Raw genomic sequence first — 27672 nt, 5'->3', positions numbered from 1 at the left:
TTGTAACGCTCCATATCATTTCACTTTGCAACGCATAAGGCTTCTCAGGTTATTGCATAATTTTTCAAGTCCTTACAAACAATTTATGCTAACGTCTGTGTTAAGCAAACTTTCCCCTAAGAACAAAAAGGTAAATATTTCACAAGATTTCAAGTTCAGGATGTAAAAGCCACCATATGAGGGTGTGCTCCGTAACAATACATTCAGATGCTGTAAGACTAAAAACAAAAGTAACAAATCACAGACATACAAAGCCAGACAGAAAATCAAAAGTCAGTGTGCAACAGAAAGCCAGGAATAGCGAGGAATACAGAGTGGAAGGAAGACAAAAATGAATGGAGTATCTCCATAAAGTAGCCATGCTTCTCAAGGTGGGAGCTGGGCAGCTAAATGTCAGCGGCCAGAGAATGGATGGGTCTGATTGAATTTATAGGAGCTGCTTTCTAAGATCAATGCAACACACACAAGCGCAGCAACAAACACAGGAAAAGGGAGAGCGAGCAAGAGCCATAGAAAGTGAAGGGATGTTGGACATAGATTTATTGTCTATCAATACCTCAATTCTTCCTGGCTTTTGAAGAAATCCTGTTCCAGCCCTGATTTTTTTTTTTTTTTTTTTAATCAAACTTGTACAGATAAGCCCCAAATTACTCAAATCTCAGGAAGGCTTAGATTCAAAACAATCTGTTAACGTTTATTCTGACTGGAAGTGAGATTATTGCTTCATGTGGCCCAATTTAAATCTGGTAGAAAACCTGTGGATGGAGTACAATATTAGGGAGATGAGAGAGGATGTGAAAACACTGGAAAAACCACCACAATAACAGCAGAAACATGCAGAAAGCTGTACAGAATTTAAGAAAGTGTTTAATTTTTGTAATAAAAAATGGAAATGGATAAATACTTTTCTGACATGCAATACTTATTTTTAATGTAGACATTTTTAACAATTATCCTTATTTTACAGATGAGCGTCTCATAACCTGTCAAAATTATTCGTTCAATATAAATATTTTAAATCTAAATATTTCATTATTCTGAATAATTTGGCATTAACTATATTTAATAATTGCGAAATAATAAGAATGACCACTTTTTCAATTATGGCAATATGTTAATAGTAAGCATAAAAATGCCCATGTGTTTCAAATTAAATCTGTGGCTCATCTCCACTTTCGACAATTTGCAATATTCTTCAACTCTCTTCTATTTGTAACAGTAGAAAGTGTGATTGCATTACAACTGAACAGTTGAGAAAAGCCTTAAAAGCATTATTCAGTTAGAAAGGAATGAAGAAACACATCTGCCACATACATGCACATACTCAAGCTTCTGCTTAGCCTAATGGGTGAGTCTAGCTCTATTAGACAACTGATGAAAAATTACAGCAGGCAAGAAGGCAGCGAGGGATGAGTGAAAGAGGGGAGCACAGAGCAAATGACAAGATCTAAAGGGTAAAAAGAGAAGAAAATTACTACCAGGAACAGAGAGCTCTTTACAAATATATGTAAGAAAGAAGACTACAGGAAGATGTGAGCAAGTCAAGATGAGTGAGAGTAGGAGAAAAGTAGTGGCTTTTGGAGCCTGACAGAAACGGTGCAGTGATAAAGAAAGATAATCAAACAGGCAGCATAAGAGAGACTGAGAAATTATAGGATGTAAATTAATTACAAAAAGAGAACATAAGCACAAAACATTTATCCAAGAACAGATGTAAGTTGTAAGGTACAGTCATGCTTTAATTGGTGAGAAAAACAATCTCTGATGCACAGCAGGTACCTCTATATGTGTATCCTCAACAGTAAATTAATTTTGATTCTATTTTTAGTTTTCCTTTGAATTCTCAGAGTATTCCTTTCTGTAAAAAATCCCAAACTCCTTCTTACACACGTCGAACCTTGTCACCAGTAAGTGAGCACTGCAGTTGTATCCAAATCCGCACGAGATTTTAAGAAAATTATAAAATATCAAATGACTCAGCAATTTGGTTGAGCAGTTATTAAAACTACCATCCGATCCAAGAAATGTGAAACTTGGCAGAATATTTAGGAAAAAATGCACAAAATGAGCATTAAAAACAAACTATTAACATTGTTAAAAACAATTTTGCAAACAAGAGGCATGTGTAAATAGATGTGCAGAAATGCTATTCAAAATAAGTAAAAGTATGCAAACAAATACCAGCGAGACGTAAACACGTACGTTTGTTGGGATCAATGATAGTTATAGAGTCTAAAGGCTGCTGGGAGGAAGGATCACCAATAATGCTCCTTTTTGTACTTAGGATGTCGCAGTCTATCACAGAAGATGTGTCTGTTTATGTGCAAGACATGCAGACTAGTCCACAGGATTGATTTGATCATCTATCAAGACTGATACCATCAGTTGTGAGACATTTTAATCATATGTGTGATGGATTCAAAGTATTCTTGCAATCTTGACTTTATTTCACATGATTATCTGTGTTCCCAAAAAGCACATTATCAACCACTTTCCTCCTTTTAGCACTGCATTGGTTATCAATAAGGTCAGATAGAATGGAACCAAATGCCCTAGTTGTGCCCTTTCTGTTACTGTAGCCTCCATGCTAATGTCTCTGGCCATTTGCTGAGAGTTTTCAATGTGCTAATTAGAGCAGAAGAATTGCTTAGCTTTAGGGAGTGAAGTTTGGCTCTACTTTTGCCCTCTGTCAGCTTGTTCAAATCACAATCAAGTCTCTAGAAGAAATATATTAATGTGACACCTCAGAGCTGTGAAGTCACAAACTCATTTTGAGATTTCATATAACTCAGCTGAATTTTCTATGCTAAAAACTGAAATAGTATTGTCAAATATTTCAGATAGTAGTGTTAGCGGTAACACTATTTGACGGGTTGTGATTAAGATGTTATGTTTAAGGTGTTATGTTTATGACGGTGTCATGACAGTCTTATTCACAACCCATCAAATAAATATTACCGTAGTAACACTGATAAATCCTAGTCCTAATGTAAAAAGCTTCTTGCTTACTAATTATAACACAGGATGACGCAACTGGAGAGTTGTACAACAGGATATCACATGAACCACGGCGGTTCTAATTCTGCATCCATTCAGACACATGACTAATCTGAATAATAGGAGCCAGTGATGTTTTATTTACATGCTCAAGAAAATTCTGAGATGTGGATGTAGAACATGTTATTTGCAAAAACATGCACAGTTCACAAACTATTAGCAGACTGTCTGTTGTTTCAGCTTTCCACTTGCTCTTTCCATTGTTGTTTTTACATCAGATAACCATATTCTAACCCTGTTCTGTCAGCATGATAAATTGACAGCTTTAAGGGCAAGCATTTTCATGTTTCATTGATTTTTCATAGCTCAACTTGCCTTCCCAGAATTTGATTAGCAGCATGAAAAGCAGCATGAAGAGCTTTTAACCAGTAAGGTAGCTTGCTTGGTCACAAAAGCTTCACAAAATTGCAGAATTGAGAAAATGCAGAACATTTGATTTACACAAAAACCATAAATTAATTTGCATCATGATACTGGAAAATTTCCTGAGCCAGAATCAAGAACGATGGGTCTTTAGCTGATTAGCACCTATTGTAAAGCTTGAATCATTTTGACCAGATGATTTCTTTAAAAATGATGGGCAGACGCTTTAGTCGTTTTATAATAAAGATAATCAAGGTTCCCAAGTCTACTCAAAATAAGTTTAATCTACTATTGAATACATTATGTCTTCTTATTTCTTTGCATATGAACACAGATGCATGGGTAATTAACTTGATCTAAATCTAATCCAAATGTGTCTAAATAAGTAATCATTGGAATTTTTAATTTTTAGGCTGTGGACACATTGATTCCTACTCTACCATGTATATTTGGGTACCCAAAACATGCCACATAGTATACGGGTCGATAGATCAAGTTTGTGTATAGCCTATGATGTGTCTCCATTTAATACACGCTATGGTGACTTCCGTAGCACCAGACCTGTTCAATTGCCTGCTAACATAAATAGTAAATCAGCCAATCAAACTGCAGAAATTATTTATGATGAAAATAACTTTGAGGTTGAAGTTGAGGATCTGAAAGGGAGAAAAGGGATTTAAATCACTTTGGTTGACATTGCTGGATGTAATATTTTAAGTAACAGTTGGTAGCAGTGAAATGGTGAAGTGGAGATTTTATTGGCTTACCTCGGGACCAATAGCACCAACAAAGTACAACAATCTGATTAAGTGTTGTTAGGACCATGTCCATTTCTTATGACCATTGTTTCAGCTTTTTTTGATGGTTACAGCCATGAGGATAGAAAAAAAAAATCAGTAATCTTCAAATTATTTATATTTTTTGTATTTGTCAGTGTTCTCTGAAGTCCAATGCTCTACACAATATGGTTTTAGTTTTGCTAAACAACCTGTTATTTGAAACATGTCTACAAATTAGTTGGTAAAACTATTAATTTTGTCAAATTTTCCATGGTACAAATCTAAAGGAAAAGTTGCACATAAGTCACATGAATGACATTTAGAAAAGTGATTCTATACACATTACACATATGAGTGCTTCCTCTTTGATTTCTCAGATAGTGCAACCACTAAACTTTGACTGACAGCTACAGATGTCGAGCCAGGCCTTAAATTCATGAGTGCAGAGCCAAGAAAGATCCTTGCAAGATTGAACCCAGTTAAGATAAGTAAGTAGCTGTTGCTGATCATTATCACAGTCACTTTTCAGTAATACTGGAAGAAGAGAGATTGAAGAATGGTTCAGTAGTTTGCAGAACAAAAGCCGTATGTGCTTAGTTAATTCAAAGAACGTCAACACTGTAACCAAAACCAGAGCTTCACATTGAGAAGCCTTTAGAAGTGAACCAACTTTGTGAAAAATCAGCATCCAATATTTTTTTCTTTGATTCAGCTATATGCTTAGCTGTTTTTTGGTAATTGCTTTATGTTTGTTTGTCTTGTGGGAACCACCACATGCTGGCTTCACACAAGCTGCTTTATTTACCCAAACATCAGAAAAACTGTGGCCTGGCTGCAGAAACCATTTTCAGTTAATCTAAAATTGCAGCAGTTGGATGACACCAAGGTGCACCTTTGTTTCTGTCTGATTTTAATGCAGCCCGGTGCTTCTTTTCACCTCAGTGTTTGACAGTTTTTCATTGGTTCTGACACTGAGCATAACCAGTAAAACCCCTTTCTCAGCAGGAGTAGAGAGGAAGGAGGATAGCAGGACATAGCAGAGGGAAGACAAAAAAACTGCTACAGTGAATTACCAAAAAAAAAAAAAAAAAAAAAAAAAAAAAAGAAAAACATATGCTTCTTAACACCTCGTTGGCCAAAATAAAAATAAGATGACACACCTGATTGGTAATTTGTCCCAAGAGCATTAGTGCGTAAGTGTGTAAGAGGGAGTGGGATAAAGTGAGTGGGTCTGCCGGCATGTTTTTGCATTAAAGTGAATGTGTGTGTTTGTAATAGAAAGGGGGGCATGAGCCTTTGCATAAGCAAGCTAATGGCTATCCTGGCACACATAATCAGAATCGTTAATTACAGAGAGAGCAAAGCAATATAGACCGGGAGGAAAGAAGAGAGGTTTCCACTGATGCTAAAATGAAGTGGCAATAAATGAGCAAAAGAGGTTCAGAAGTCAATAGTGTTAGAGAGGGAAGGTGTAAAAGGGTGAAATGAGACAGGGCTGTCATTTCATTTAGAAGGTGAACATTGTATGTATAATGTGTTGTTTTTTTTCTCTGGCAGTAAGCACTTCTGTACCCCCTAATACAATTTAAATTTAATTATGCAGAGGATAGGCACAAGAGATTGAAAAGGTCGTGAGAAAATGAGAGTGGAAAATGGTAACACAAAGGGATGGAAATGGATTTGATTTTAACTAACTTGCAGCATATAATTAGACAATGACAGTTCTAGACGTTTCCTGTTTTACAGAAAATCTAAGTCCAACTTTTTCCTCAATTAAAAAAATAAAAAATAATAAGTATTAGGCCCATTTGGTGAATTTTGACAGGCCAGAACATCTAACCATCCATCCTAGTCAAGGCTTAATGGTCTCGGGTTAGAGTTAGGATACATCAGGGACATATCTCCAGCCAATCTTTGTGTTGTTTCAAAGATATACTTATTTTAATTTATTTTTTTCACCACATACATAGTTACATTTTTCAGATACCAAAACAATTAAAAGAAATATCCTTCGTCAGGCGGTTACTTACAATATGTTGAACTACAGTAATATTAGAAAAATATGCAACATGTGACAAAGATGTGGAGTGATGATATAACGATATATAAAGGGTTACTGCCTGAGTGCTTCTGGTTAACAGAACCCAGACATAAGCAGGTGTCCCAGCTGCTAGTGGAAAATAAAAAATATATATTTTAATTTCATCAATGAACTTTTTTACCTTCTAAAACCTTTTTATGCTCAATTAAACAACCATTTTTACTACATATATAATTTGTGAGTCTGTGGTACTTAAATAATTAACAAATGCATCTTGGGAACAGCCATTTTTAGAGTTATGCTCAATTAAAATCCATTTTCTATAATTTTTGCAACTCTATACTAATCACTGCCAATTTTTTTAGATCTGCCTTAATATTTATTAGTTTTTAAAATAATTGAAAAGATATTTTCAATTATATGTAGGTTTGAATGTTTGTTTATTTAATAAAATAGAGCTTAGACACCTAACTCAACTACTTGCCAAAGACGATAATGATGTCCTCTTACCATATGCAGCTTCTTGTTCTGAAAAGCTGTGCTGAACAAAAACTAGGACATTTGCACACATACTCACACAGATAAATACAACTGATGATTCACATGCACAACAATCAATTTGTTTTTTTTTCCATGACACAAAAAAGTTTTTGTAAAATCTTTAATATTGACTTGAATCAATAGGTTAATCCTCAGAAGCATTTCCCTTTGTACGTATATGAATGTGGGGAAAAAAATAAATAAATGTGTGTGTGTTGTATGTGTTTTTGTGTGTGAGAAGCAAAGTAATTAGGTAATCAACAGCTGTGCCAGACAGACAGGAAGCAGCTTGTTAAGAAACCGAAATGGAGATGGAAACAGATAATGAGAGAAAAGGGGAGGCAGGGTGGGCTGTGTATAAACAGAAAGGTGAAGCAGAAACTGTGGATAGAAAGGATCAGAGCAGGAAAATGAGAAAACGTTCAAACCCGAGAGAATGATAGGAGACGGGAGTCACTCAGTACACACCATCAGATGGAGAATGGCTGCTGTTTTCAGCAATGAAATGTCTTCTTTGACAAAAGGAACCAATGTTAGGGTTGACAGGAAGTTTTTCGTGATCACATCAAGAAGCAAAGCTAACTTAAACATAAAACTTCATTTTTTCCCCTCTGATTTGGACCAGATGATTTAATATGATCTCCAAACTGACAAGGTTTTCTTGAAGCTATACAGAAAACATATTTTAATCTTTTTTGACAAGCATATTATGTCTTTTCATTATCAATTATTTTGCTCTCTGTTTAAACAGCTGATGTTCAGAGGTTATTTCAGGAATTCACTCTGTTTTTCAGCACTTTAAGATGTTACCCAACCAATTTTGGGAACATTATTTTTATAATAAACAACAACAAAAAAAGATATAAAAAGCATCTCTCAATTTGTATTCACACAAAAAGTAAATATTTTGCATGACATGGTTCATTGTTTCGGACTATGAAGCTTTTAATGGCAAAGACTACACTTACAATCTTGGCCAGTACACTCACTACTGAGATTTTAAATCTGGTGTGTATTTCTTAATAAAAAAAATATAATGCTTAATACATATGAATGATGGATGTCAGTGTCTCACAAGAAAAACTTAGCATGCAGCCAGAGTTCATTGGACAAAACAAAAGTTACAGAAAACTGTCACTTTGAATCTAATTGTCCAAAGTAGAAAAGGCTCTTTGGAAAATACACAAACAAATGTTGTTGATGTGTTATTGGGCAGCACTTGAAAAAGGCTTCACAAAATCAAAACAAACAAAAAAACTGGGTCATCAAAGCCTTGGAAGAACAAGCAAGTAACCAGAAACATGAGATGTTATCAACATAAAACCCATGGGACAGATGCCATAAACCAGTGATGACAGTTTGACTGACATGTCTTCTCCTGGGAGTATAAAATAAATGGGATTTAAGATGCAACCTTGAAGCTGGTTCTATCTCATTTCCACTCCTAGTAGCTCTACAGGAAAGCCAGGATCCACCATCTCTTAACCTTTGTGGTTCATTCTCTGTGCCTCCTTTTCTCTCAGTCTGAATGTTAAGACGACAAATGTTCACAGGAGGCTCAAAGCAAAGAGTATTTTCTCATCAACCAGCTCATTTCTTTGCCAATCCTCATTTTCTCCTTCCTCTGTCTTTCTTACCCTTTCTGTCCTTCTTAGCCAGCAAAAGACAAGCCAGGAACACATACAGCTGATCATCTTTCCTTTCACTCCTTTTACACTCTTCTGTTACGCTCAGCCCTCCTTTTCCATAGCTGATAAAGAAGGTTTTCTCCAGAGCACAGACAAAAAATTGATGGAAAATTGATTTTGTCACTTTTGTTTCAGCTCTTTGTTGAGCTTTTTTCTTTTTTTACTTGTATTACTTTGTACTACAACCCAAACATTCCAGCAAAGGGTATTGTTTAGTTCTGAGATGCAGAATAATTCAAAGCTCAATAAATTTTGACCTTAAAATTAGTGAAATATTTAATCATTATTGCAAAGACGTGTTTCACGTAACAACTGATTTGGCATTACCAATGCAATATTTACTATCTAGCTCCAGAAAAACAAAAGTTAAAACCCAAAGAAAGAGATCTGGACGAGGATTTGAACTCTGATGCGTTCACTCAGTTCAGCTCTTATTTTTAGAGCTCATTCAACTAAAGCTAAACTGTCAGCCTTGAAGGAAAGTCCTACACACATTAAAGAGTACTGATTTAAGGTTTGTCTTTTTTTTTTCTCCAAGGATTTTGTTGGCTCTAGTGGCCTGTATTTTTTTGAAAATAGGCTGACAGGAAAGAGGAGAGAGAGGGGAAGACATGTGGCTGGGAGTCAAACCCACGACGGCCGCGTCGAGGACTAAGGCCTCCGTACGTGGATTGTGTTAACGCCACTGCAGCACGCCCAAGGTTTGTCATTTTTAATAACAGTGTTAAAATCATGCATCTTTATTTGTTGCGCCATGAAAAGTAAATAAGTTGTTCAAGTGAATGTTAACATGTCAAAAATCCAAGTGGCTCAAGGTCACAAACATGCAGCTTTTTCCGTTTCCTTTGCTAGACAGTTGTAAGCAATTTTAGAAAAGGAATTTGCTTTTTAGTGGTTTTTCAGATCACTCACCTAATCTAAAAATCTGATTTTGCCTTTAAAATAAAGTTTGAGATTCCTGCTTCTTTTTTTTTCTCTAACTATTTGACCAGGCCAAGAACAAGAACACAAAACTCTCCTTCTACATCTTTTTTACACCCTTTCCGAACGCCACTCTCTCATCCCCGCCCATCGCAGCGATCTTCTGTCCTACATTCAAGCAACGTAGAACAACTTTTCATCTTCTGTCTTTCCTCTTCCTCTTTCAGCAGATCCTTTTAGTCTCCTCCTGGGAGACTGAGGCTCTTGGTCCCCTTAGTCTGTTTGTGTCATTCATTCAGTTGTGCATGCTCAAGAGCTCTCAAGTCAAGGGCACAAGCTGAGTTTTTTTAAAATTTTTTTATTTAGATGATGAAAAGAACAGCAGCAGCGGGACCCTGGAGTCACTGTCACCTAAGGAGAGGGATAGGTGAAAGCAGTAGGGCAAGAAGACTGAACAGGACTGAAAAAAGAAGAGAAAAGTTGAGAGAGCTGATGGAGAGTGAAAAATAACGGGTGGAATTTTATGAGACGCAATCAGGGGAAAGAAAAGACTTGAGGGGCTAACTACTGGAAGGAATGGGAATAGGAACGCAAACAAAGAAAAAAAACTGAAGAACTGAAAAGAAAGAAAGGGACTGGGACACCTCCAACGTTTGACACTTCATCTTCAACACACAAACACGGTCCCGCTACACCAGGGACCGGGAGTTAGTGTTAGCGTCGGCACTGCCGTTCGCTCTATGACACTGAACATCTCTTAGGAGAGGAATTTGAACATGCTGGGTCCACGTAGGTCGCCTTAATTAGCCACACATCCTGCTACGCAGGCTCCCGAGGGGGTTTATCAGGGGCATTGAGGGTGAGGAGCCAAAAAAAAGGGGGAGACAGAAAGGAGGGGGAGAGGGAGTGGGACTGAGTAGTAGAGCAAGGGGAATAAGCCAATAGGATTGAAGGTTATTTAAAGCTTGGCCTACAAAAACATTCAGAAAAATAGAATATGTGTGCGTTTGTATGGCCAGATTAGTTTATCCAAAAAGAATGACATGTCATTAATGCTGATTTGCATAAAAGGCAAGCTGATCCCGGTTTTCCATATACTCAGAGAATCTATGTCAGAATGCATGTGTGTATGCAGATTAGTCTGGCCTGATGACTGAATGCATTTAGGTGGTCAGGGTCATTTTACTGAGTGACAGAATGATGCTAGGAAATGCTGTAAGCCCCATCCATATCTGCACAGTCTAATTAGCCAGCCCAGGTCATTATACAATGATACTCAAGAAATAGCAAAATGCTAACTGAAAATAACAAAGGTACATATCAAGTGTTTGAGCTGAACAAGAAAATGCATGCCACATGAATTAAATTTCACGCCACGATAAATAAGAGAAACTTACATCTAAAAAGCTCAGGTGTAGTTTGCCATGATTAATTTTACAAATGTGCAAAAAATGCTAATAGACATACATTAGTTAAACTCAGTCCTCAGTTGTTAGTGTATAAATATTTTGTTTGAATAATATGCATCATCTAGTGGCCATTGAAACAACTGCATCTCAGGTGTGAAAATGAGCTTTTCTAACCTGATTTGAGTTCTAGTTTATACCATCGTATGTATATTAACATGTTGGAGTGTTGCAGAAGAATATCTTCAGATATGAGCCTCCATGTCTGGGACTTTTGGAGATTTGAGCCACTTGAGATGTACAGACTTAAACCTGAACATTCAGATTCAGCTCTTTAACCTAAATTTTATTTTGTTAAAGTATCTTCAATTGCACTTGTGTCATCAAGATTGATAACACATAAGTGATATTAAGCTTAAATTCAAGTTCCAGTACTTTTAACTATTAACACTTAATGGTTGTAGCGAGAGCTGCCTTGTTAAATCGAAAATGCTTTTTTAGACTGTAAACATTTCTTGTGTTAATGGCTTCCAACATGCCGTTGACATTTTTAAATCCTCATGGGAGGTATAGTTTAAAAACTCAAGAATAAAAAGCTGAACGTTTTGTGTTCCACTGTACTTCCCCTTGCCTGCTTGTTCCTCATCGCACTCCTGAAAAGTTTCAGTTTTCTTATTGTTACTGGAACAATACAAAAACACACATCTTGTATTTTAACGCAACAGAATGATGTTGTGCAGCAAAATGCTGTGACAGTCTTAAAAAAACAGCCTTTGATGTGCTTAATTTTTTTTAAATATTATGATTATTGCTTTCATTACAGTAAATGTTTTACTGTATACATTTTATAATTAACACATGCAATATTTAGTAAAATCAGCCAAAATATAATTTGGTATTAATTTCTTCAAATTTCAAGTTTAAACTAGCAGTCCAGATTTTATAAAACTGGTTTTCTTCTTTGACAACCTTAAATCATAATAATTTATTCTGCCATGTTTGCCTCAATTTTCCTTGCCCACATCCAGTTTTACAAATATATTGTCTCAATTGCATTCTTTCAAATCCTTTATCAATTAGCTTTGCTAATTGATTAATCCTTTATCAATTAGAAGCTTTGCTAATTGATAAAGGATTAAACATAATCTCAACTAAAAACTGTAAAAAAACACATAAATCTGTCCTTTAAAACCTCTCATTTCGCAACAATCTGCAATAACCCGTCAAACATGGTACCTTACTGTCAAACTTTAGACAGCATGGTCTAACCACAAATAAAAAACCTGAAATAGAAATTAAGTTCTAAAAAATCCACAGAAGTCAATCTTAGAGCAATCTATAAGGACACAGAGGCCAGAGGGAAAAGAAAAATTGCACATCGGGGGTAAAAAAAATTGCAAATACAGAAAACAAAGGGGAAAAAGCCATCAGTAAAGCTTCGATGCACCACAAAGCAAGCAAAAACACATGTTGTTTGAGCATATATGTGTGTGTGCGCACACTTTGCCCTCTATTTTGTATTCTGCAATCAAGAGAAGAGAGGAAAAAGGAAGAAAGAGAGGGTGATAAAGACAGACTATTACCTCTGGGGTGGTCATTTTCTCTGCTCCCGTGTTAAAGGAAGCCCCACAGACTGTGTGTGTACATGCTTGTGTGTGTTCATGGCTTTCAGGAACAAATTCAAACTCAGTGGTGGGATTGTTCAGGAATAGAACACATGATTCTGCTGTAAAATACTGGAAGTCAACAGTTCTGAAGGGCAAAATTGTAGCAAAATGTAATGGCTAAATAGTTGCTATTGTGGATTTTTCTCTTTGGTTTTTATTTCCAGAAGACAAATGGAAAGACCCAGTACTGGCCTGTGGACAAGGGCAACTCCAAGACCTGCAACCAAAGTGCTTTCTGCAAGCGCCAGCGAGCGATGAAGCCTGCTGAGTCCCCTTATCGGGCCCTGTTGGAAACCGTGGAGCTGACCAACACCAGACTCGCCCTACAGCTCATCAATGACAATATTAAGACACGGTGTCATACAGACTGAGAAATTTAAGTTTCTCTCAAGATATGAGATTAAAAAGGGAAAAAAATACAGTTAAGAAGTTTGCTTTCCAATATGATCCAATCCAGTCACAATTTGGGATAGAAACTATAACTATAAGTCCAGTTGTATGCATTATGAAGAAGTGTTGCCCTATAAATATGTGCAAATGAAACATGCTAAACTCCCTAAATCTTAAAAAGTGTCAATGCACATATACTTTGCACATTCTTATTAAGATGAACTTGGAAGAGCAACTTGAATAACTTCTTTGATATGTCTAAAATTAAATATGAAAATGTGAACGTAAATATGACTTGATATAAGTCAAAATAGTTATGTTCAATTAGAAGTCATGAGCCCAGTATTTGCATTGAGCTGGATTCCTTGTATTAATGCTGATTGCTATGCAGACACAAAGGCAATCCGGTAATTTGCTTAATTCAGTTAACTCATGATAGTAACCAAACGTTTCAGGTCAAAGGCAAAATTTACCTGATAAGAGTCAAACATTGCTGCAGAAAGCTGTTTATATAAATTGGAGGTAAAAAGTGACATGAACACATGCTACACTTAGGAGAAGAGAAATAAAAATGCTTACAACCACTGATGTAAATTTTTCATTTCCCCCTCCAGAGACACACTGTAATTTGCAGAGTATGTTTCCAGGAATGTTTATTTTATTCCTGACAACCTCTCTCACTTTATGTCTTATATTCTTCTCATTCAATTGTTGGCAGCATCCTCCTCTTGATCCCACTTCAACAGCCTTTTTTGTGGTTTTAATTCCAATGTGTGCCAAGCAGGACTGCAGACTTCTTGGCCCTGTCTTTATTGTCTAAGTGTGGCTGCAGGTTCAGTACAGACTGCTGGCATTCAAACAAAAGCTCACTGTTGAGTTATTTTGTCTTTACAAATGAGAGAAAGCATCACAGCTAACCTCGTGCCCTGCTTCTGTTCCTCACCTGTGCTTAAACAGATAATTAAGAAAACATAATCATCCATCCACATGTCTAACTGCATATGAAGCTCTAGATATACAATTGCTGTTGTGAAATGGTCTGCATGTACATATGTGTCAAAACTAAAGTATCACATAACATAATAAGAACAGTAAAATTATCATTTTAGTCAATACACATATATGTATATTAATATCACTAGGATATTTGTCTAATAGGATATTGTGGCTGTAGATCTTGGGGGTCTTTCAGAGGATGGCTGCCACAAAAAGCACAATGAAGCTTCAGTCACCTTGGCTTTCTCCAAATAAATGTGCATTTTAAAAACCCTGAAAACTTGTGGATTATTTATGGAGCAACTTTGTTCTTGGCGAAAAATAATAGTACGAGAGTGAAAGACAAAGCGAGTTTTGAATAAAACAAATTTAAAACCTTCCTCCCGAAGTTATTACTTAGGGAGGGAGGATCTACACAGATTTATTTTTAGACCGTGATCCTTTTCATGTTTTTGCAAAAACAAAGAAAAACACTTTTGCAGAACCGCTCAGTTACATAATAAATCTGGTACATACCAAACTGAGTTTATCTTTTTATAGATTGACTCAATATTTCCATTACTCAGAAAAACTGTGCATTTACTTATTTTGATTGTAAATGACCAGGCTCTAAATACCGCCCACAGTGTTACAGTCACTATTTTGTCCACTCTTATTTACGGAGAGACTGCTGAGAATCTGAGGATGAGAAATAAAAGTTGCGCCACAGAGACGAGAGGGTGGAACAAAAAAAGTAATCAGCACCACACAAATAATTTTAATAGACCTCATATTAAAATATGCCACAAGATAAACATCAAGTGAGGAAAAATATTAAAACATACTGAATAGACATGGTTGTAAAATTTGAATTACAAAATGAAACAAACCATGAAAGTTACTGCTGCCTACTGGTTACGTCAAAGCATGCAGCCCTCCAGGTATTTGCTAATGCTTTATGTGGGCCACATGTGACTTTTTTATTTCATAAATAAAACTGAAAATTATTAATTTGTGGAGAAAATAATCATTGTATCAATTCATGCAATAATGACTGTTTTGTTTTGAAATAAAGTAGAGGCTATGGACAAATAAAAAGTTTATTTCAAAGGTTTTGAAAGACTAATTTAGGGTAGAAAATAAAGCTAAGCGTTAAGGTTAAACACTAAGCTTCCTGTAGCCATAAAGGGCTGCTTTTATCTCTGTCAGATATAAATTAGAGTTCTGTCCATTAAGATTCAGATTAAAGTTTTCACTCGTGAAGAAAATAAATGAATGGATTTAAAAAAAAAAAAAATTTTAAACATTTGAAAGCGTGAATGAAAGCACCTGCATCAGAAATTCGGCTGCATTAACACAAAAACAAGAAAGCACAAAAAAAGAACAATGGAAAATGGTGGGTGAGAGAACAGGCAGCGAAAGTCTGATTATTATGTTAATTGACTTATAATTTGACCTCTAAACATTTAACAGCTTGCAGCAGAAATTCTACATTTATTACCTTAATGAGCAAAATGAGACACTTCAACGTTTGCTGGAAGATTGTATCTGGGTGTTTTTACAATTAGTCAATGCCTTTTTTAGTGTACATGACAAGTTTAATAAAAACAGAGTCATCACAATGCAGGCCAGATGAGGGGAAAACAAAACAAAACAAAAAAAAAATGGCCCTATTGTGTTTTTTGCACAGTAAGCAAAAGTGGAATGTGTTCATTTAGGCTTTGGAACTTGAAACACTGTTGGTAAAGAAAGTTAAATGCAACAATCTTCAGCTATTAACTACCAACAGTCAGCTCATTTTACATGCAACAGTGCTTCTACAGATTCCCTAGAAATTACTGCATATCTTATGAGTTTGCCTACAAAACAAATCCATTTTAATTTTCATATAATGTCAGAACTTGCATAGGATAGTCTGGGAATTGGTTCCTGAAATAATTTGTTTATTTAATTCAACTGAGTGAGTCGTCTAATATGTTCAAAGATGATTCAGCTGCTGCAGGAAATACTGTATAATCATTAAATGGAACTTTTTCCCTCAGGCTGCCTCTGGAAGCAAATAGCGCTTGATGATGAAAAACTTCAAGCCCCCATATACACACACCCACACACCCTCCCCCCCCCACACACATACACACGGGCAGATAAATAGCAATCTATGTGTGGAGTGTGGACAGTGCATTACCCCAGTTTTAACATTGAGCTGAGACCATTAACACTGTTAATCCATAGATCTTATCATCATCATGAAATAGAGTTTTGCTCCCATTCTAAGAGCATAATCATAAACCATGGCATATTTTCCCTATTTAACCCACCATTCAAAATTAAGGTCACCCTAAGCATGCTCTACTTTTTGCCAATATTAACAAAACAGAGCAGGAAAAAACATGACATATTTTACAAATTAGACATTACTCAAGAGACAAAGAAAAATGACTATTGACATCAATAACTCAGAAAAGTCCCCAAGGATAACTGCAATAATGAAGAAAAAAGAGATTGGAAAACACAAAGATTGATGGGACAAAAAGACAGCAAACTCTTGCTATGTTATTGTAAAATTGATTAGAGATATTTTTTTTTTGTTCAGAAAATCTGTTTGCAAATACTAATGGGAAATGAGGCTTTATTAGGTGGGGTGTTGACAGTATAGCACTTATAGTATAATTGCTATACTATTGAGTGTATGACAGATCCTGGTGTGTTACTTACATTTTTAAAGTAATAATAGATGGCTGTAATTATTAACTGTAGCTGCTGTTTGCTTTCCAAAATGGGTTAACTTAGTCTTGAGAAAGTAAAACAAGAGACAAACCTGTAGCAGAGTAAATTAGAATACATTTGGAAGTTGTGTGGTGCACATTAATATCTGTTTCTATTGAGGTTTAAACCTTTTTATTACTGAAAATAGACTTTTGGAGGCTTCATGTGTAGTTCTACATTTCCTCATTGCACCCACTCAGGACAGAAATGATGAGTTTAACAATTTATTTAGTTGAGAGTATGGATTTAGAAATTAAATAAAGTTACAACATAACTATAGAGTGATGCAGACATAACAGCGTTTTGAGGCACATCTACTTTTACATAGCCTAAGAAAGACACACCCTTCATAAAAACAAAAGCAGAGCTGCAACATGAACTATATCCAGTAAGCAAAAATAACCTGACAAAGACGGAGATGTTCCTAAACACAGCACCTCTGTTCCCCACCAAGAATAAAACCATGATCCAAAAATATAATTTGTTGACTATTTTCTGCAGGATATTTACTTTGGAAAAAAAAATAAATATTATTTACTATTTCATTCAAAGCTATTCTTTTATCACTGAGGATCCATCAAAAAGAAAAACTTCATCTCTTAAAATCACCAGCAGTGCCCACATAATATTTCAGACTTATTTCTGTGTTGATCGAATACTCAAATATTTACATACTCAGGAGTATTCTGCTATAGAGTGATACCCAAGTCTACAGCAGGGGTGTAAAAATGAGTTTGACATGCCTGCTGTAGAGTGTTGCAACATTATTACACATCTGCATCAGACAGTATGGGTTTTGATTTGAAATCTGTATACTGTCTATGCATGATGTTCAAGATGTGCCTTTAATAAATCTCATACTAAATCTTAATTAAAGCAGCTGGTGGATTTATGTGCTGCACAAGGTGCCCTTTTTTCCTTACTTGAGCACCTGCCTCTCAAGATGTCTATTCATGCCACTGATCCACGGGGCAAACTCATTTAAAGCTGTTAATATCACTTTCGGGAGGAAAACCTAAAAGCAAAACAGCTCCGTCAGAAGTTACAAACAATATGCCAGCCTCAGCTTGTAAGACAAAAACAAAACCTGCTTGCTAACATGCTAGGAAGGTTAGCATTCACTCTCAGACAAAATATTTAAATACATTTAAACATTTGTCAGTTTTGAAAAAATGTATATATCAATCTGTTTTTATTTACAATAAAAAACAAGTCATGTTGATAAATCATTCTTTTCCCAAAAATCACTGAAGAAAGTCATTGAAGGCATCACAGCAATCAGATCCTTACTTGACTGAACATCTTTTTGCATCTTTTCATTGGCATTTTGCCAATTTCTATTTGAGAACTTCAAAAGATTAGTGTGAGAGCGCATCAGGGCCTTGTATAATATACAAATAATAAATACAAAAATAAAATATTTTATTCTCAAATACCATTGCAGATAAATGTCCAAATGGAGTATTTGAAGGCAACATGCATTCAATCATAACAATTTCATACACAGTAAGCTTAAACTCCTGTTCTCATTGTTGGACCATTAATCACAATTTTTGTGCTTTAAAGAACAAAACAATATTTGCATAATCTCATTAAATCTGGGTATAACAAAACACACCAAATTAGCTCACAATACAATACTAATTGTGAGGCATACTAATCAACAGTACCCTTTTCATTTATTATGAGGCTCACTCAAAATATATTATCTCAATGAAAAACATCTAATTAGAGATTAATCCAGATAAGCTCAACAAACACTCCCACACATTCACTGATCTAAAGGCTGTGATTCTCCCTGTCATGCATGAGACGCTGCTTGCATATTCTGTACAAGCCTTTACTGAGGCTAAAAATGGTCTAGAGTTGAAAATGTTTGCTTCATTTCTTCCTGCTGACTTTATTTTTTTGATGTGTGACAGTTAATTCTTTGAAAGTGGTGGCGCATCGTGCATTTACACTGAGAATGTTTATACAAAACCTATGCTTACAGGCACAGGGCAGCATAAAAATACTGAATGTATTTAGATTTGCTGAATTCAAACCTGACTTCCTAGGTGACACTATGTTTTGACATGTTTTATAGATTTTTTAAATGCAGACATTACAGTTCCAGACTATTTTTTAAAGATGTTTTCATACAAGATTTTTTTGGTGTGAATAGTTTTTTGTTTTTCTTTAATCTTGTCAAGTTAATGTTTCGCTCTGCTTTCATCCGTGTTATATTCTGGATTCATCGATGTGCAGGGTTTTTCATTTGTTCTAAATACAAATATTTCTTTTATACATCCCTGTCATAACCTTGACTGCATTTATATACACAGACCACTATTGCACAATATACTGATCAGACATAACATTATTTGTATATCAAGTTGATCCCCACATTTGTGCAAAAACAGCTCTCACCTATTGAGATACTGACTCTAAAACACCTCTGGAGTTCGTAATGTACTTAGCACCAATATCTTAGAGTTGTTTGTCAAGTACATCCTAAAGATTGTGATTAGATTGAGATCAGAGCAACTCTTTGGATTCAAACTCATTGTTGTACTCCTCAAATCATTCTTGACCTATTTTTGCCCTGTGGGGGAGCGCATTGTCCTTCTGAAAGAGGCCACAGCCACCAGGGATCACTGCTTCTATTTATGGATGTACATCGTCTGCAACAGAGCTTGGGTAGGTGGTACATCTCACCTCAATATTCACATGAATGACAGGGTATGGTGGATCCTTATGTCATGAGTTCCCCAGAAAATCATTGCACATGCACCCTGCATGGTGCAGAAATAAAACATTTTTTCATCAGAACAGATCACCTTCTGTTGTTCTGTGAAGCAGTTCCAAATCTCACTTGCCTATAGCACATTCCTTTGGAGAGGAGTCAGGATACCATGACAGCCTGAGCTAACTAGCTGCACACGCAACAAACTTAGATTCACTGTGTAGTCAGACTTTTCAACCAGAACCAGCAATAACTTTTTCAGCAATTTAAGCTACAGCAGTTGACATACCTTGCACTCCTTACCTCCAAGACTTCAATTCATGACACAAGTAATTTATTTGTCACATGCTTCGTTATGCATATACAACTTATAGTGAAAGTAAGTTAAACAGTCCTACATGCTTTCCAAAATGACTCATTTATTTATGCTTGCTCATTTTTTTGCCTCTCGCATTAACTTGAACTCAAAATCTTCACTGGCTGCTTATATACAATATGGAGATAATCAGTGTTACCTCACCTATCAGTGGCCATAATGTTTTTATCTGATTAATATACAAGCCTGTGTAAAGTTGCTCTGTTATTTTTTTCTCCACCTCTGCCTTTTTTAGATCACCCGTTGCTGCTGGTGCTGTCCATCACTGAAGGACAGACATGGCTAACGGCTAGCTAAGAAGTGGTAATTGAGCTGGAGTCCAGCAACGACCGCTTCATGGAGAGGAAAGTCATTATCCCCATTGGTTTAAACAAACAAAAGGAACTTACGAAACAGAAAAGACGGCAATGAAACAGACATGAAGGACATGACTATTTCATTGCATTGATAGGACAAATGCTCTGAATGAAAAGAAACATGACAGGGATGAAGAAAGAAACAAACTCTTTTAACATCACATATCTACAGATACAAAAATATGCATATTGTGAAGACTGTTTTTCTATTATGCAATATTAGTAGGAAAAGCACTAAAAATATTTTTTGAAAATGCATTTATTTTAATATAACTTTTTTAAAGTACAACAAAAAATTCAGGTGACGTAAATGAAAAACTACTAACATAAAATATGCCACAAGTTTACTCTTTAAGAGAGAGAATGTTTATTTTCCTGTGTAATAAGTAAAAATGTGCTATGGAAGTTCAAATGTGTGGAAATGAATCATGTTTCAACTATTGTCATGTTTTTGAAGTATGTCTGCCACGTTTGATGCACTTCTAATTTGAACTGAGCCCATAGTGTTCATCTCTATTAAAAGGAGTCAATTGCTGGTATATAAAAGTTATTTTTCTATTCTTTGGTAAGGGATCAACCAGAGAAGATTGAATTCTAATTCAATCTTCCAGCTTCAAGTTAATTATTTGACTAATTATCAGTCAAATTACCAAAAACGCATGTGAGGTAACAACATCAAGTCAAGCATTCAACAGACAGAGCTGTGACTGCCTAGCATAGCCTGAATTGACGAACGGCATCATTTTAAACGTATACAAAGTGGGATTTATATAAAGCATTATGTTAAAACATAAAACAGATACGCAACTTTAACAGGCACATCTAAACCAACTGAGCACCATCAACACATATAATTTATACCCTGGTTATTTCAGAGCAAGATGCTCTCCTGCTGTCTCTTCACAGCTTATTATTTATTTAAAATTTGCATTTGGAAGTTTAAAAAACAATTTGAAGCTTCAACAAAACCCTTTTTTTCTCAACCAGAGACAAACTTTGAAGCATCAATTGTTTGCAGTATTTAGAATTTTTCTATCTTTTTTTTATTGTTAAAGAGTAACCGAGTGCAATGGCTTATTTATATAAATACTGGTAAATGCCAGTTGCAATGGTGAAAATAAAGATCACTCATAACCCCTTTGAAACTCAAACCCAGGCTCCATTTTGTCATCGACTCTCAAGTCCTGTTTGATTCCCTCTTTTTCTTCTTTCAAGCAATGTTTATTGAAATAAACCGACCCCATAATACAACTGAGACATGGTATTATTGTGTGCTGGTCTGTCTGACTCTCATGGCCTCCAAGTGAAATATTCAAATGCCCTTTTTATGTATTCTCTGCACCACAAATGCTTTTCGAAGCAATAGACACAGGAGGGGCTGCTTGACAAGAAGCTGTTGGGAAATTGTTATGCGAGCTTCAGTTCTACCTCTCAGCTGTGGAGGAGGCCTTTCTTTGACAATCCACTGCCAACGAACTGCTTCCCGGTGCCATTTCCTGTTTGATCTCCCACGCGACGAGGTTGCTGGGTTTCACAGCGAGGAAGTTGATGCCTGGCTGGAACCTCACCCTACAGAGAGAAAGACAAGGAAAAGAAACAGAACAGGAGAAGAAATGGAAAGCAAGGTTAATCCAAAGTTCACATAAGCACATTATAAACAAAGGAACCGCGGTATGAGTGTGACAGTTTAAAGCGGGGATTGGTTAAAAATTCAATCTGCTTTGCTTGGAGTTTCCTCGCCCTGCTTTTCGCTCTGATTTTCTTTGATCTCCAATATGTGCCAGACTTTCTTGGTATAAAATGTCTTTTAAAATTGATTCTCACAACATGAATCTGACTCCCACGGAGCTCTTTGGTGGGAAAAGAAAAAGGTGTGACAGGAAGAAGGCAATGGAGTGACAGGAGATGCTCTTCTGAAAGTAAATATATATATATATATATATATATATATATATATATATATATATATATATATATATATATATATATATATATATATATATATATATATAATAAAAATAAATATATATATTTTACCAGAATAATGCCTCAACAGAATGAACACTGAACTAGAGATTAGCTTATCTCTACTTGTTAGGGTTAATATGTTTTTTTGTTTGTTTTTGGTGTACAGCTACTATTATCAAATATTATCTGGACATGTTAAAAGTGTTCCCATGTTAATCTACATTTACATTTGTTTGATTCATCCCTTTTTGTATCTTTAATTATTACCCCTCTTCTTACTTTATTTCCCATCCTTTTTCTCAATTACATCATTTCCCTCTTTTAATCTCATTTTCTTCCAAACTCATTCTCCTTATTTACCACTTTCTTTTGAAACCTTGTAAAGCAGATTTATTTTAATCTCCATAATTTTCTTCTCAAATCTTTTCTCTTCTGTATCCTTCCCTCCTTCTGTTCCAGTTGTCCTCCTTCCACATGATTCCCTTGCTAATCTCACCACTTTCTTTTCTTTCCCAGGTCTTCTCTTTCATCTATTCTTTTCTTTAACAACTTCTTCTCCTCCTCTTCAAGTGTCTCTTTAGTCTTTCATCCTTTCCTCCGACTTACCCATTAAGTCCTGCATTTGCCCCTCCTGGACCCTTCAGTCTTGGAGTATCATGTTGTTCATATCTCAACTTGCTTTCTCTCTTTCATTCAATCATTACTTCTTTCTCATCTGTCCTGGTGTGTTTTGCTCTATTTATCACCTTGACAAAACCCTCCCTCAGTTTAGTAACACAATTTCCAACTATGCACAGAGACACACATTCCTTGTTTTTCTCATTAGCAGAAATACAAAACAATATCAATGCTAACATAAGAATAAAGTTTTCCTTTTTTGGGGGGGAGAGGGGGTTCTTTCAAACAGACAAACACTTGATAACTGAAAAAGTTCAGAATTTACCTTTACAATTTTCCAAGTTTGGATTTGTTTGAAAAATGCAAAGCAAATGCAGCAGTGTTCACACTGATTTATGGTAATCATACTATTTTAAATTGCCAAATCACTTTGACAGGATTTTGGTTGTAAAACAGTTGCATGTTTATTTAAGGACAATTTTCAATTCAGGTTGAATTGAAAATAAGCAGTAAATTACACTACTACCAATATTTGCTTGATTTCAGGAAAACAATTGTTATTGCTAATGTCTTTGTGCTTTGAGTTTAGAGCAAACACTGATCACAGATGATCAGTAGCCTGCTGAAAAAGTCTATTACCATTTTAACTTAAAAACTTGGCTCTGGGCAATAATATCTGCAGCTTTGGCAAGGAACAAAACATTTTATTAAATTTACCACATTACCAGACCTTCTGCTTCTGAAATATTACTTGTTTAATGTTATTCTGAATGAAACAAGTAATATCACCAGTTATTTGTATATGAAGATGGTTTTAAGATTAATAGTTTCACTTCAAAATGTTATAAAAACTCAAATTGTTATATAAAAGTAATAAGTCTGGAAAGATATAGAGTAAAAACCCTTAAAGAAGATAAAGTTATTCATTTTGCCATCCATTAAAAGGAACGGATGTACATGTGCCATAAAAGGTTTCTTTGCTTGTACTTTTGAGTGTGTCTAAGTTGGTTATAATCAAAAGGTTTTTTTGACATGAACAATGTGTGAATGAATAAACTGCTCTATGGATTTAATTTGAAATAAGATGAAAAATTAAATGGTTCAAAAATAGATTTGTTTTTTTTTTAAGAGTTATGCTTTGGTAAAATTTGATTTTTTAATTTTTTTTTTTTTTTGAAGCAGCAGAGTTGAAAACCGCAAAAGAGTCCTTAAAGTTTACAAGCGCTTTTTTATAGTTCAACAGCTAAATGTTAGAGAATTTCCACAAACCTCTTTGGGATTGTTCCAAGACGTGCATCTCTGTCTCATGCCTTTAATATTAATCCCTCTCTCTTTTCAGTTCTCTGTCTTTTGTTCATGTGTCTGTCCTCCCTATCCAACATAGAGTTTAAGAAAAATTTACTTCAAAGTATAGCTTCAGTACAATGTGAATAAAAATGTGTGCAAAGCTATTTTCTGTAAATGGAAGATGCACTGAAAGCAATATAAATCATATACATAATTTATATGTATATAAAACAAAAAATAAATACAGTAGAAAATCTAGTCATTGAAACAGCAAAAATAAGTGCTGCAGTAGTTAAAATGTAACAGGAACTAACTGAATATAGTCATTCATAATGTGTCCCATTTTGATCAACCTATTAAACCACATCTTGTTATCAAACTTCCATCTCCAAATCCATTAAGCAGAACAAAAAAAGACAAGACTGGCAGTTCAAACTGCATTCTGACAGAAAACACTGCAAAATGTCTAAAATGTCTTAAAATTAATTCAGATTCCACTCATCAGGACAGAATCATTGTTTGCATAATCCAAATAATTACATTTTCATGTTCGGCTCTCTGAACTCTAATGACGAAATATCTCAGGTATTAGGTGTACAACAGGAGAAAATCGAGTCAGTTTTTGCAGATAATAAATCAGCGTTATTCCTTTTTAACAATTAACAAATGGATTAAACACTTGTTAAAATGAGTAGAATTTGTGAAACTAGAATGTAGCACAGATGCATTTCTAAATTTAGGTGAGAAAGTGAAAAGCATAAAGAGTAACACGACTGTCCTGCAGTGTTTGAGTCCGGTTTGAACAGTACAGTATATCCCTTAGTGAGTATGTGTGTGTCATTCAGCAGACCAAATGATGGACAGGACTGAATCCCTAAGCTGCCTCTGTCAGATCTGTGTACAGCAAGAGAGCCTGACAAGTGTCTGAGTGTTTTTTACTCGATCAGTTTTTTGGTAATACAGGAAGACAAGTTAACTTCTCCCCGTTTTCTCTTTCTCTCCCTCTCACTGTGCCTTGTTCACCCCCCTCTGTATTTACCAGCCTCTGTTGCACTTTTCCTGACAGCAACGCTCCTCTGTCTGGGAACTGTATGATGGATTCCTAACACACTCTGGCTGGCAAATTAACAGCTCCAGCAGCTCTTATTTACAAGCATCAGTTGTTTGATTCTCACTCACAAAATCAACATAAGAAGGAAAACTTTTTTTTTTTTTTTGTAACAGAGAACATTAAGAAGGTTCACATTCTGCTCTGATCAGATAGTCGTTTTTTTCTGTGTTGGTCAATGAGTAGCAACTCAGACAACAAAACAATTGTCTATTTCAGAGCTGTACATTTTTTTATGGACGATTCAATGTTTGTTTTACATTTGAAAAAATAAGATTTGAAAGAAAATAAGTCATCATATTATTATATTATGTACACAATTCATTTTGTGGGGATATTTGTACATTTTAGTTTTAATGTAGATTTAAAATGATACAAACATACTAATCCACTATCCACAATAACGTAAAATCTATCAGCAAAATTAATTATTCTACATTATACATGTTTATCTCTATACTTTAAAATGCCAACAACAGAATAATTTAGATAACTTACTTTTCTAAAAGTAAAACATTTCTATTTTCAGTTTGTTTTCTTTTTCATATTCCTTTTCTCTATTCTTTAATTTGCCTTGGTTCAAAACTTTCTCTTTACACATTGTGATTATTAATTGGTCCATACTCCAAGTTGAGCACAGACTAGCACTTTATTAATATCAATTATTCTTTTTTTCATATGGCCTTTTCTACAAAAACCTAAGACCTTGGATTCATAACAAGTAAGAGCGAACAAAGAACATTTTTCAACAAGTTTCTAATGTTGAGTTATTTGAAAATTAACCTTTGCTGCTAAAAGGGTTTAAAACGGAGATTTACCATAATTCAGTCCTCATTCTAGTTTGATTTATCTGTACAACCATTCAATGACATGAACATGCAAATAATTTTATAACCATTTAGAGCATAAAATGAAAAAGATTTTCTCATCATGAAGTTTTGTAACTGATTTTGCCATTGTTCTCTTTTCTTGTTTCTGTCACAGCTGGTGACAGAAACCAGTAAAGATGTTCTACCATTTCTTACCTGAAGGCTTAACATCAATATTGTCTACATAGCTTCAATATTTGCATAATGCTCTTCATTTTTCACTAACTGAACACAACCATTTTTTCTGAAAATACATAAGTGCATTGTAATATGTCCATACAGCTTTCTCTTAAAAGTTTAGCAACCTTGAAGTCTCTCTTTTCAGTGACAAACTGCAGAACAAACATTTTCAGAAATTTCCGCAGGCTTAGAAAACGCTGTATATAATTTAAGCTGATGAAATGTGATAAAAGCTCAGAGGTGGCAACATCTAAATATAACTGAATGAAAACAACAAATATGATTCTGCATGAAAAATGTTCATTATTTCACTTATTAAAAAGATGTCAAGAATGCCCAACAATTACATTCCCACAATTGATGACAATTCCTAACTTAAAGTGACGGCTGGGGTTAGAGTAACTGAAATGGCAAGACAAAAGCAGACTGATCAAATTCAACAAAGCAGCTGCTCAGTCCTCAGCACACCCAGCAGAAGCTACCTTCTCTCAACACGAGTGGCATTTAAATGAGTCAACTGTCAAATCATTAAATCTCATCTTCAGCTTTTCCTGGTTTTTGAAAGACAGAAGGAAAACAATCTGTTGTTGTGATAAGGACAGTATAAAGTCTCAGGGTTGCTTTTTCAATCGTCAAGCTGTCAAGATAATGCAAAAGCTGGAAAAAGTGTTTGTTATGTCATGTTTAGCAAATTATTTGAAAAATTATGTTAGTAAATGAAACATAATTTAGCATTTCTGAATACTGTCACATAAAATATGTTAAATCAAATTGGGTTTGTTATTAAAAACAGTGAAAACTTTTATTTGGTTTAAAATATTTTCTCCTAATTTATGCATACAGATAAAAAAAGAAACAGATTTTTAAATGTAGAAACATTACAGGTAACTTCTTGATCAGGTTTGAAAAAGAATAACAAATGTGCAATCATTAGTTACCATGCATCTTTTTTGAGAAGTTTGTAAAGAAAAAAAATTAAAAGAAAAAAAAAGTATTAAAAAGCAGATATGTTGTTGACGATAATTTCCCTGAAAAATCTAAAAGGTTGACAAAGTAGAAAAAAAAAAAAATTGGAAGAGACTTAACACACATAATTACTAAAACAACTTTAATTCTATGATTTCTTTATTTTTTTTAAAGATTAGTTACAAGAGAAGGTTAAAAGTTTTGAAGTTTAGTGAAAACAAAACATAGTTAAGGAGAGGTTCTCATTTGAGCCTCCACATAAAAAGCCCTATAAGAGCAAATTTCTACCTTCTAAAATAATTAAAAGTTTAAAAATATTACATGACACAAGTTAATATTTCTCAGATAGATTTTCCCGCTTAAACTGTGTTCTCTTTGTATCTTTGAGCACTTTTGACCCGGTGTCTGTTTTTCTTGTGTCTGATTTTTGTCCTCTCAACCCTTCAGCTGGTCACAGCTCATGGTTTCTCACACTGACCCCGTTTCTGCTGGAGCTCTCTGTCTGTCAAAGCTTTGTGTTTCATTTTTACTGTCGCCACATTTCTGTTCAGCAGCTCAAATTCAGTGACTCAATGCAACTGACTAGGGTTCTATAAATAATTTTTCAACCATATCTTTTGTTGAAA

General features: G+C 35.0%; 1 protein-coding gene across 1 annotated transcript in view; it reads right to left on the bottom strand.

The window, feature by feature from the left end:
* Positions 1-27672, bottom strand: part of si:dkey-215k6.1 (transmembrane protein 132B) — a 198742-nt gene that overhangs the window by 67636 nt on the left and 103434 nt on the right. The window contains exon 6 of the mRNA XM_055039615.1: positions 21479-21619. Coding sequence (XP_054895590.1) covers positions 21479-21619 — 141 coding nt within the window. The remainder of the gene's footprint in view (positions 1-21478; positions 21620-27672) is intronic.

Source organism: Poeciliopsis prolifica, unplaced genomic scaffold, assembly GCF_027474105.1.
Source record: "Poeciliopsis prolifica strain line A6 unplaced genomic scaffold, Auburn_PproV2 SCAFFOLD014, whole genome shotgun sequence".
Taxonomy (NCBI): domain Eukaryota; kingdom Metazoa; phylum Chordata; class Actinopteri; order Cyprinodontiformes; family Poeciliidae; genus Poeciliopsis; species Poeciliopsis prolifica.
This window is presented reverse-complemented; position numbering and strand designations above follow the sequence as displayed.